The following is a 12,837-nucleotide window of genomic DNA, read 5'->3' on the forward strand; positions in this document are numbered from 1 at the left end:
TGAGCAGCCCTGCCTGTGCTTCTGCTTAGCACTGTGGTTATTGTGGAAAGAAAAAAAAAAAAAACAGCTGAGGGAAATAAAAGGACAGGATCAAAGTACTCCAGTAGATCGGACTGTCTGGGTGAGAAGACACAGTTTCTAGAATTGTGTGCTTAGAAACGTGACAGAAAATGTTGTCTCAGGCATTCTACTGTGGTGACAGTGTTAGCATGTAATAGTTAAAGGTGCCCTTCCACACAAAACCGTTTTTACTTGTATTTTTTGATGTGTTACGTCCATATGTGTTTGTGTTGTGTCGGGAATGTGAAAACAAACCGCTACCTCCCCGGTCAGTTCTAGCCACTTAAAAGAAATAAGCAGAGAAATCAGGTTAGTTAGACAAGCTGCTCAGTGTGACGTAGAAATGATCGAGCTCATTAATATTCATGAGCTCTCCCACTTGAGACCGCGCCCACAGAATTCGTGTAGCTCAGTGAGTTTCCTATACAGCAAGGATGGCTGAACGTCAACGGGCTTGTGAAGAAGCCGTTCTGCCGCAATTCAAGGTGATTGTAAACAAAGTTCCTCTAGCCTAGGCTACTTATTGCGCTGTGTGAATGAATAGTCATACGCTCATATCCTAGCGGTTAGCCAATCGGAGCCAAGCAGCATAGCTCATTGAATATTCATGAGAACTGGTGCAAATCCAGCTGAGTCTTCCTGCAGGCTTTCTATACCACACTAGAATGGCTTGAAACAAGGTAAACCAAGGCATTGAGTCCATGGTAAACTTCAGACGTTACCACAAAAGTAATGAAATACGTGTGGCAGGGCACCTTTAATATACTATATTTGGAAAAGTGTCAAGGATACATTTTTTCATGGTAGTACACCAAGTGAAATACGCATTTAGTCACCACCTATTTAATCTTTCCCAAGGAATGAAGTGAAGAAAGGTTTATACAAAAGTCAGAGAGATGAAATCCAGCAGTTAAGCAAGTCACTCGTTTTAAATCATGCGCAGCTATTTCCCTCACTTTACACAACCGTCCAAGATTCGCTGGCTGCCAAATGTACCAAAATGCAGTCATTCCTGGCTAGCGCTGATAAACACCCTCCAATAATGTCATCATGAGTCAAATTTCCTAAAACATACCATGTGTAACTCTCTTCCCACCCGCCTTAGGTCTCACAAACACTTCCAGACAGCTAGAACTATGCTTACTGCCGCTCCTTTGAAAAATGTCAACGGGGTCAGTGGAGAAGCACATTAGCAGCGGCCCCCCCGGCCTTTCTCCTGGAGTCATTAGCGTTCCTCCAGCCACCTGTCTGCGCCCCAGGGCTGACTCGGGGTGAACGGCCAATCGTTTCACCTCTTGTGCCCTTCAAAGGCCTTGGCGGAAGAAACAGGAGCTTGGCGTGTGCCCTCCTGGACTCTTACAATCCGTTAATAAATACCTCTAAAAAAAAAAAAAAAAAGCGTTTAAACACATGAGCTCTGGTCCTTCACGGATCAGCGGGTCTGCAGTGCATCGTCGGGAACGTTCACAGCCAAGCTTGCACTAGAATCCACAATTCTATCACTTAAACGAAGCGTCTACCGTCTAACACAGCCACGGCAGTTATGTTTTTTTTTGACCCCATGCTATGACAATATAGAGAAAATGTTTTTCTGAGTCAATAGAAACATGGACTTCTTGCACAATAAAATAGGAAATGCTGCTTATTATTAAGAAGTTGCCACACTAAACATCTTCCTTGCTGAAAAAGTGTACAGGCAGAGCTTTGTCATAAAATTGTTTATTTATGTCTGCCAAGAAATGGTGAGCAATCAAAAAAAAAAAAGCTAATAAACTGGTGCAGTTGTAGAGAGAGAAAAGAAAGCTGTGTGTGTGTTTTTTTTTTTTTTAAACAGCCGCTAGAATTTTGTGCACATTTGGCTGCTGAATGTGAATAAAATGAACCATGGCGCACGAACAAGGAGTGGAAAAAAATAAATAAATAAATAAAAGGACAAACTGAATTATTAAGAAATAGTGAGGCGTAAAAAAGCTCAAGTGGCTGTAAGAACCGCAGGGAAAGGCACAGTGTGTAAAGCCGGGACTGACATCAGTATACTGGCATAAGCAATCCTGGCGCACCCGTGTTCCCTGGCATTGAGCCGTTTCTGGGCTCTTCTTCAAGAGCAATAAAGTTTGTAAAGATTTAGGGCTGACACTTAGAGGTATCAGCATGCAAGGTTTCCACGGATGGAGGATACACCAGTGTGACCCTGGTGTGCCTCCAGCTTCCTGCCAAGGGGATTTGTGTCTGATGCGGACTTGAAACGTTGCCCTGATCTGTCTCTCTGTGCTCCATCAGGAGCTGAAAGCCATCTAACTCAGTTTCTCCTTGATTTCATAAACGTGAGAGAGTCTGCGAGAGTGCCAATAGACGCAGCTAGTCTATTACTCCAGGAGGTATTCTGGGAAAATGTTAAAAACGTGGGAATTGAGTCGTCTTCATCCTGCGATTAGTGACTACGTCGTTCTTCATGGTGTGGATAAGCAGAAGAATGAGTTATTTCATCGTGTGTTAATTAAATATGCTTACTTTTAAGCCTGGGAGATTTGGACTGCGCTGCACTTCATTACCAAACAACATTCAGTAATCGGGTCTATAAACAATCTCCTTTACATATTTAATTACGCTAAGCCTTCTCTCACAGTATCTTTGGCCGCAGCGCTTTTTCAAGCACATCTATTGATTTATATCATAACATACCAGAAAGATGATCTGTATTTACAGCCTGAATCTTTCGAGTACGCTTCAGCGAGCTTCTTAAGTGCATGCGGGTGTGACGGTCAAGTGTACGCAACCGTCAGGGCAGGTAGTGTACATTTAGTTACTTAATAAACAAGCTGGTGACTACAGTAACAAAATCACCCCGAGACAGGCCGAGGAATAAACCGTGAATCCATCCGGTTTGTTTGAGGACACTGAAGAGTGAGATTATAATTTATTAGACACAAGTGTGTTAGAGTGAAGACGAAGTACTAAGTGTAGATTGTAAAGAGTGAGGATTAGCACAGCAATCAGCAGCTCCGAGGTACAAATAAAACGAAGTGTGAATAACAGTGGAATATTTCCAGATAACAGAGATAAACCCCGAATGCTTTTTCGCTTGAAATCCGTCTATTTTCAAAACCAAAAGCAGAAACAAGCACAGGACTGTTTGCTCCTGGCAGGCTTGACATTTACAGAAGCATCGCTAGAAGCACCGAGACACAAGATCGTCAGTGATGTGGGCAGACACATGGCGAGTCCTAAAAGAAACTGAGTACAATGGTAAGCCATATCAAAGTGCTCCAACGACACCCTGCCACCGGATCTCGCTGCTCCACTTTCCACCCACACACAGTGTCACAGAGATACAGATCTGCCCGCTTCCTCAACGAGGGTAAAAAAAAAGCACAAACTTCAAACATGCAGAGGCATCCTGGTGGACCCGGCTCTGGCTCAGCTGGAGAAAGACGATCAAATAAAGCACATGCCGAGCAGACGGCCTCCTCCTTCTCCGGCATGTTTTCCAGAGGAGGAACAGATGAGGAAAGGCTGAAGCAGCAGGCCATAACTACCTCCCTCAAGCAGTCTAAAGCAGGTGGAGGCCTCCAAGTGCCCAAACACGCCCAGGGCTGGGAATGTGTACAACCTTCTTTTGTATCCCTCATGAAATGGAGTCTAGTGGCAGGCTAGTGAACACAAGCATACATACTCGAGAGGGGGGCAAAAAAAAATTCCTGGCTGAATCAGAGGCAGTATGCCTACAATTTGGGGAAGCAAATACTAAAGGGAGGTATGAGCTGTGAATGCTGATGAGGTTTCTTTATAAGGCTGGGCTGCTCGGAGGATCGCAGTGGGCACACTATGGGTGACTCATTTAAAGTTTGTGTTCAACATCAGTTACATTTACAGCATTTGGCAGATGCCCTTATCATCCAGAGCAACTTACAAAAGTGCTTAAGTCTCTGTTATTGGATTGTTATTGGATTGGATGAACTCTGGTTCACTCGTCTACAGACTTAAGACACCGTGATCCTAAAACACTGTTAAATATAATACTCACATACAACAAACAGGGAAGAAACTGCTAGTTGAAGTAAATAAGTAAATCTTAAACCGTAGTCTGAAAATTGTGACTCAGTTGTCTGGACCCCTAGGGGAAGTTCATTCCACCGCCTTGGTGCCAGAACAGAGAAGAGTCTTGTAGTATACTTACCTCTTTCCCTGAGAGATGGTGGGACCAGTCGAGCAGTGCTGGTAGATCTAAGAGTGCGAGGTGCAGTGCGAGGAGAGATGAGGGCTTTGAGGTAAAAGGAAGCTGGTCTGTTTTTGGCTTTGTAGGCAAGCATCAGTGTTTTGAATCTGATGCGTTCAGCTACCGGAAGCCAGTGGAGGGATCGTGGCAGCGGTGTGGTGTGTGAGAACTTTGGCAGGTTGAAAACAAGCCGTGCAGCTGCATTTTGGATCATTTACAGAGGAAGAATTGCGTTCATAGGTGAAGAATTGCGTTCATAGACCTGCCAGCAGTGAGGTGCAGTAATCCAGTCTTGAGATGACAAGAGACTGAACAAGTACCTGAGCAGCCTGTGTGGACAAAAATGGCCGAATCCTTCTAATGTTGTAGAGAAGGAACCGACATGAGCGAGTCACATCAGCAACACGAGAGGAAAAGGACATTTCAGTGTCCATGGTTACCCCAAGGTTACGAGCTGTGACTGAAGGGGAGATCAGATCGTTATTCAGAGATATTGCGAGATGATCAACATCAAGAACGAGTCTACACCATCTTACTGCATAATAGAATAAAGTAAAAAGAAAAAAGCAAAGAAAAAAAAAAGAGAAAAACTCCACTGCCAAGAATCATAACATCCCAATTAATATCTAATTAAAACATTAGACGCTTCTCATTTGTAGCTGTATCTATCAAAAAACCTTCTATATATGATAAAAACAGTATATAAATGATAAAAACAGTATATAAATGATAAAAACAGTATATATATATATATATATATATATATATATATATATATATATATATATATATATATATATATATATGAATGATAAAAACAGTATATATATGCTAAACACATAAGCCCTATTCGGACGGGACTAGTTTTACAGGGGGTCGTTAGAGAGATTTCAGTTTCACAGACGTACTTTGTGATTTTAATCCCGTCCGAATCTGCCATGTCTGTCTTTTTCTCACACGACCTGTGTAAGAATTCCAGAGCAAATTACCTACTGTTTTTCAGCAAAATCGGCGCTTCTCTGAGAAATCTAATCCGGTCCGAATGCGAATGTCTGTGATTGCCGAAAATGTTTTTTCCAAAACGCGTTTTCTTGTCTGTTTTGGTCAACGTGAACTACCGTATTAACCCTAGCGCACCGGTATTCAAGTTTATTGATCGGTCATATGACCATACGCAATCCACGCATCCTGGACATGTGGTCTTGTGCAGCGCCCACATGTAAAACACAGACACTCCTACCTCCGTAATAAACACAGAGATTAGTCCCGTCCGAATCCCTACATGAAATGACAGACGTCGGCTGAAAAAAAATTCTAACTCAAACGTCGTTTGGAAAACTAGTCCCGTCCGAATAGTGCTTTTGACCTAAAATAGATATGCAGAGATACTGATACTGGCATCAGGTGGTGTTGATCTGATACAATGTGATGTTAGAATAGTGTAGAAGAAATAGACATCGTTAAAAGAAAAAAAAGGTTACGGCTTATCAAATGTCTATCGAGTCGCAGAGAGACCCGTCCGGAATACGGTCATCCGATCCGGAAGATTTCTTTGAAACAACTAATCTGTGCAAAGTAACTGAAAATATCTACAAAAGAGAAAAAAGAAAGTACAGCATCTTGATGCAATAAAAGCAACCCGATAAACTGCCATAACACGTACAAACGGTATCTTAAAATAAAGACGGTGTGCGGATGACCTGAGCACGCAGACCGGTATCAGCGAGCGTAGGCGTTAAAAACAAACACAAGGTGACGTGCACTGTTTGCACACAGAGCTGTTTTGTGAGCTATTCAGAGCGTGGAGTAGTGAAACTAGAGTGCAGAGAAAACTACCTGAACTGAGCACGTGCACTTATCAGTCATAGCTCTCGTTTTGATGTCTCTTCATTCACTGCTACTTTTTTCTCAACCATGTACAAGTTCAATGCTGGCAGCACTCAATAAAAAGTAGTTTTGTTTTTTTTTAAACGCCTCTGAATAATAAAAAAAATCCCGACACGAGGTGCGTTGTGCGCCTGTGGGATTATTTCTGCTAAGGAAACATTCACAGTGTCCTTACCGTCCTCGGTTTCTTGCCACACAATGCCCTCCAGGTTGACGCTTGTTCCAGGCTCGCAAGGCCCCAGGCACTCAGGCTCTGTGCTCAGCGCCACGTCGGACGTATTGACTGCCACCGATCGCGTCCGCACCATCAGCTGCTCACACGGTGAGGCAATGTCGCTGTTTCCCACCGAGGCTAAAAGGTGGAGCGGAGGCGGGGCCGGCGTAGACACCGGAGACTCCATCTGCATAACCAGGGACAGAGAGAGGGACAAAAAAAACGGTTAGTCAGAGAAGACAGTAAGTGGGTTAATGAAAAATGGGCGCACAAAAAAAAAAAAAAAAAAACACACAGAAAAGCTAAGTGTCTTAACATCCGTAAGAGGAAATGAGACAAACAGCATGTGCAAGCCAAACTGTTCTCAAACAGAACAGAAGGCAGGGCTGTTTAATGCCTTACAAATGAAAATGGAAAGCCTTCCAGGGATTAAAAAAGTGCAGCACAGAAACAGAAATAAAAATGAAACGACTTAAGTACGAGGGAGGAAAACAAGGCGAGACGTTTAGGTGAGTTAATGTCTCTGGGGTTGGGTGGAATTCTGGCTCTGATAAGAGAAAAGCCATCAGGAGATCCACAGAGAGAAAAAAGGCCCTCATTCACCCTCACAGAAGTGCGATGGCGTAATTATCACATCGGAGTGAGATCATAACAGCCTCAAAATTTCCATTGCTCTCTTAAAGCCTGGACGCGAAACATGACGCTGAAGCGAAAATCTAATGTCTTAACCGCTCGGTGATTTATGACCAGCGTGACTTGCCAGAGCAGTGGCTGGTGTGAGAACAGCACAACCGGCAAGTCGTCACCCGGCTGCCAGATGCACGCCACTCGGAAAAGAGGTCCTTCTGCACCTCCGTAACAACACCGCGCGTTTTCAGCCTCCGTCGGACCCGAGCGCCTTCGTCCTGCCTTTGGGGAGATTTTCGGTCTAATTCGACGGCAGTGAAAATATTTCACACGTTACGCTTAACAAATAAGCCTGACACTCCTTCAGGCAGTTAACACGTGGAATCTGTGCTTCACACCAGAAGCGTTGGTGCTGCCATAAATTCATGGAATTCTCAAAAAGGAAAGGAACGATCAATGCAGGGAAAATCATTAGATCTTTTTCTTTACAAATCTGCATATCGGTAACGTAACCTTTTTAAGTCGCAGGAGCTAACAGGAGCGTAATCACTGGAGCTAACGCTCGTACGGGAAAAAGTAGTTATTTATTCTGATTAAAAAAAACAAAAAACAAAAAGGATGTTAAATATATCGTATGTATAAGCCCTCATATTTCTTATCGCACTTTGGTGTCATCTGTTGCCAGATTAAGGTTGTAAAGATTACATCCAAAACGATTATTATTATCTGTGTTACATGGCGTCTCGCTCTTCTGACCTACTATATACCGCTACAAGGTTCAACCTTATCGTTGTGCGTATAAAGACCTCTTGAATATATCACTATATACAGAGAAATTCTCATGCTATATCCGTACGCTGCGGTCATAAAGTGTTGGAGTGGGAGATATTGATGACGTTCGGCGCTTTCGATTGTTAACATAACATTGAAGATGGTGTACGTGTGGAACTGAGCTAAACACTACACGCTAACACTAAACACTACACGCTAACACCATGAGACGAACATGACTCAATCTTGACTGGAGACCTCTGCAATAACAAAGATTTTATTTTACTTGGCATCACGTGCTATATTTATTACTGTTTCGTGACCGTTATCGTTCAAAAATATATCGACGTGATTCGTCTACATGGGTGTCTGAATCTTTACACGACTCCATAAAATGTTCTTCGGGACAGGATGTCAAGATGCTTTTAGTGATTTTTATCCATCCACACATTCTGGAGTAAAGAATGAGGATTTAGATATTAGAGAAGCGAGAGGAAAATACAAAATCGATCGATTTAGATCAATCAGGACAGAGAAGAGGAAAAAAAAAAAAAAAAAAGACAGCGTCTGAACCGAATCTGGGTCCAGACGCTTCATTAGCACTAATTAACATGCGTCTTATCTCTGAATCGCCGCGTGCATCACGAGCCGTGTGACCTTTATACCGTGATTTACGAGTTCACGGCACTCCGTGACTGAATGTCGTGTTTACCTGCGATACGGCGAGCAAAATCGATGACGCAAAAACGTGCTGAACTGAAAGAAAATAATAAAATAAAATAAAAACAACGAGCAAAATCGTCTGGTGAGTGATGTGGGACTTGTCTGTTGTTTCTGTTCATAATATCCACCTCAGACCAAGACAACGCGGTTTACAGAATCTGTAGAAGCAAACCAAAGTACAAACTCCGCTCCTGACACTTTTTAAGATTACATCATACACCAGCGTGCAATGAGGACTAGTTAAGTAGAAGAAGTAAACCCAGCAGAACTAGTTAAGGTGACGAACAGCGCTCACAACCAATTACATTTACGCTATTTGACAGAAGCCCTGATCTTGAGGGACTTACATTTATCTTATTTATCCAGTTGAGGATTATGGGTCTTGATCAGGGGCCCAGGAGTGATAGCATGGGATTCGAACTTACAACCTTCTAACCAATTACGCTATATAACCAGACGTTTTCAGTAGGCCAGGACGTGCGATTATGTGGTTTAGTAAGCATTTTAATCGACGGTGTCGTCAGGAATGGAAAGTGAGGCAGCCAGAAAACCCCTGTATCACTTGACCAGTTTGAGCTGAGACTCAGTGGGAGTTCATTTAACATTTATAACGTGTGTGCGTTGAATTCGAGTGGTATTTACACTGGATAAGGACAGTATTATGACGGATTCCATTTTCTGGAGCAATCGTATTAAATATCAGATGTTTTCCGCGCGCGTCGATAAGTACGGAAACGAAGACGGCAACGGCGTGAAGACGTTTATTTCCAGTTGCCTTCGGTGCTGAACGTGTGGCCCGATGTTTCAGTTTATGCCCATGTAGCTCAGCTGCTGGAAAATATATTTCCATTAAAGCATTTGGCAGACAGCCTTACGTCTTATCTCTTATCCTGAGCATCTCGCAGAAGAGTGAAGTCTCTATCATTAAATACATCCTGATACTGGATCACTAGGTCAGGGACTAAGTGTGTTAGACACTCAGATCAGTCTAAAACTCTGCTGGGGTGGTCATACATAAGACAGCACAAAAGACAACACCGAGACAACATTCACGTCAGATAATGATGTAAGCAGGAGTTACGGATGAAACGAGTGTGACGTCAAACCGCTCTGTGTTCACACAGCCGTGGTTTAGACGCAGCTGCGTCACATCCGACATTCGTTATAAAGTCAACGTGATTCTCTGCTCAGCTAAACAAGACACAGCGTAATGATAGTAACACACACTGACGCCTCAACACTTGGCATAGTGTCACACGCACTGAGTTCTGTTTCTGAACACAAATCACATCCTGCTCAATAGCGTTTCATCACAACTTCGTATATACGGCGTATTAAATTATCTGTATCTGGAGATTTTTGATTTACAAAGTGAGTAAGTGAAGGCGAATGAGACAAAGACATGAAACAACTCGACGAGAGAGTGCAAAAAAGAGCGAGAGAGACAGCAGAGAGCGCAAAGAGAGCAGAGAGAGAAGAGACAGCAGATAGACACCAGAGAGCACAAAGTGAGCAGAGAGAGAGAAGAGAGCGAAAGAGAGAGAAGAGACAGCAGATAGACAGCAGAGAGCACAAAGTGAGAGCGAAAGAGAGAAGAGAGCGAAAGAGAGAAGAGAGCGAAAGAGAGCAGAGACAGCAGAGAGCACAAAGTGAGAGCGAAAGAAAGAAGAGAGCGAAAGAGAGCAGAGAGAGAAGAGACAGCAGATAGACAGCAGAGAGCACAAAGTGAGAGCGAAAGAGAGAAGAGAGCGAAAGAGAGAAGAGAGCGAAAGAGAGCAGAGACAGCAGAGAGCACAAAGTGAGAGCGAAAGAAAGAAGAGAGCGAAAGAGAGCAGAGAGAGAAGAGACAGCAGATAGACAGCAGAGAGCACAAAGTGAGAGCGAAAGAGAGAAGAGAGCGAAAGAGAGAAGAGAGCGAAAGAGAGCAGAGACAGCAGAGAGCACAAAGTGAGAGCGAAAGAAAGAAGAGAGCGAAAGAGAGCAGAGAGAGAAGAGACAGCAGATAGACAGCAGAGAGCACAAAGTGAGAGCGAAAGAGAGGAGAGACAGCAGAGAGACAGCAGAGAGACAGCACAAGGAGAGAGCGAAAGATAGCAGAGAGACAGCAGAGAGAGGAGAGAGTGCAAAAAGAGTGAGAGAGAGAGGAGAGACAGCAGAGAGTGAAGAGAGAGCACAAAGAGAGGGAAAGAGCAGAGGGACAGCAGAGAGCACAGATAGAGAAGAAAGAAGAAAGACCACAGAGAGTGAAGAGAGCGAGCAGAGAGAGAGCAGAGACAGAAAGAGAGCTCTGCCTCGTGCGCTGATGGCATGAACAGGAGGACGTTCTTGGGTCGATGGTGAAACAGAAGAACAGAAGTTGTAGAAAACACTCTGCACATGGCAGCTGCACCCGCATACACTTAACACTTCAAAGCCTGACTCCATTTCACTCGCCGTGTAACTTACAACGTGTCGAGAAGGATGTAAAGCAATCTGTCCTCAACAGGAGAACAAAAACCACCCAGCCCTGTAATGGCTACTGATCCATCAACCATGACATCTGTGCAGTTGATTTTTTTTTTAAAAGATGAAGCAGAAACATACACGTGCCGACGTTTTCGCGCTTTATGTTTATCGCCGATATCCAGCCGCTCGACAGCTTCCATTTCAGCCGATCGTTAAAAAGTCATTTCTTTTTTAATTGCCAATTTAATTTTCGGTTCTATAAATAAAGCACTTCTACGAGACAGCTTCTTCTGACAGACATGTTCTCTTTTCTTTAAGCAAAAGGTGAAAACAAGGGCAACAACATGCACTTAGGGAACTGAATTACAGAGTCGTGCGTCAGTCTGCAGAGGATGTTTGAACCGGATTGGGTGTGAAAATGGGATCGGAGGAGGGTGAGGTGTGACAATGCCACAAGTGAACGAGAGCCAGCTCTTCTTCTGGAACATTCAAGGATAAAAGCATCATTGTGAGCATCAGTTTCTCAGGGAAAAGTTCGTTCAATGTCTGGGTTAGGGCTGGGCGATACGGCTGAAAACTGTATCACGATATCAGTGTCTCATATCGGTCGGTATCGATAATTATTGATATTTTTTATGACCCGTTTAAAATAAGGACCAGGAGAAAAATCTTACATTTAAACATTTTTATTTTAAACTTAACCTTCCTCTGATCGTAATCCCCTCGGTTATTAAGACAGAAATGTCAACAACCAGGAAAACTCAAATAATTATAATGTAAACACAAGTCTAAAGTCACAATGAACACTTAACAATTATCTCTTACATTTAAGGTGCAAAAGTGTAATAAAAAAAGTATATTAAAATAGTGCAAAGTGTTACATAACAGAGAAACCTGAGAATTTAGTCATGCATAATTTGCAGACGACATTGGTCTAACGACGGTCAGACTTACAATATCCAAAAAACTGCCATACTGGTGCGCTGACTTTTCCTCTTTTATTTACAATTTCCTCGCTCGCTGCGGCTCATTTTCTGCTCATCAGTCGCCGGTTACTGAAGAGGAATCCAGCGGAACAGCACGAGACATCGATATGGCACAACCAAAGCGATACTGTTGCATGATTGGCTGTTAGCGTGTCACTCCCTACGTTGCTAGTTTACCAGAGAGCGTGTGCCTTTGTTAATGCAACCAAACTTGCTTCGCAACCTGTTTTCTTCCGACGAAGAATAAAAAATATCGAACGTTTTATCGAACACATTTTTTACTGATATCGATCACGTGTCTATCGCGATACATATCGTTATCGTTTTATCGCCCATCCCTAGTCTGGGTTAACTTTTTTTTTTTTTTTTTTTAAGCTTTTTTCCTAAAGAAGGAAAAAAAAAAAAAATACTCCTTATATATACGTTTGCATTTCCATACAGTGTGTAGAGCCTGTGTGTACGGTGTGTACACACATCAGCAGCGTTGATGCTAAAGCGATGTTTACTATTCACAGACTCAGACCCACGATTACACAATTTTCGACTGCAGAAATGAACACAAATTCAGGCAAACTCTGACAATCTGAGAAGCTTACAGTTTTTCAAAAATGACCAGATTTTTGGCAAATACGGGTGAACAAGAACAAAACACAGGCTGAAATATTGTTAGAGCTTTTTTAATAACATTATGCAGAAATCTCTCGAAAGTACATCGCAATTTATAACGTAAAATAATTTATCATCGTTTTGACAGATGGTGATAATGCAGCAAATCAGCAAGGTGTTAAAGTACACATTATTTTATTAATTAATTTTTTTCCATACGTCATTAAAAGATTTATCTGTCCGGCTTTTATTGTTTGTTTCTGTAAAGGTTCCGTAGGATCGTAGAATTGGTTCTGAGAACA

General features: G+C 42.8%; 1 protein-coding gene across 4 annotated transcripts in view; it reads right to left on the bottom strand.

The window, feature by feature from the left end:
• znf609b (zinc finger protein 609b) overlaps window positions 1–12,837 on the bottom strand; it is a 64,237-nt gene that overhangs the window by 10,002 nt on the left and 41,398 nt on the right. For all 4 annotated transcript variants that reach the window (XM_060886766.1, XM_060886775.1, XM_060886752.1 and 1 more), the window contains exon 3: window positions 6,339–6,564. In XM_060886766.1, the coding sequence (XP_060742749.1) occupies window positions 6,339–6,564 (226 nt within the window). The remainder of the gene's footprint in view (window positions 1–6,338; window positions 6,565–12,837) is intronic.

Source organism: Tachysurus vachellii, chromosome 1, assembly GCF_030014155.1.
Source record: "Tachysurus vachellii isolate PV-2020 chromosome 1, HZAU_Pvac_v1, whole genome shotgun sequence".
In the NCBI taxonomy this organism is placed as follows: Eukaryota; Metazoa; Chordata; class Actinopteri; order Siluriformes; family Bagridae; genus Tachysurus; species Tachysurus vachellii.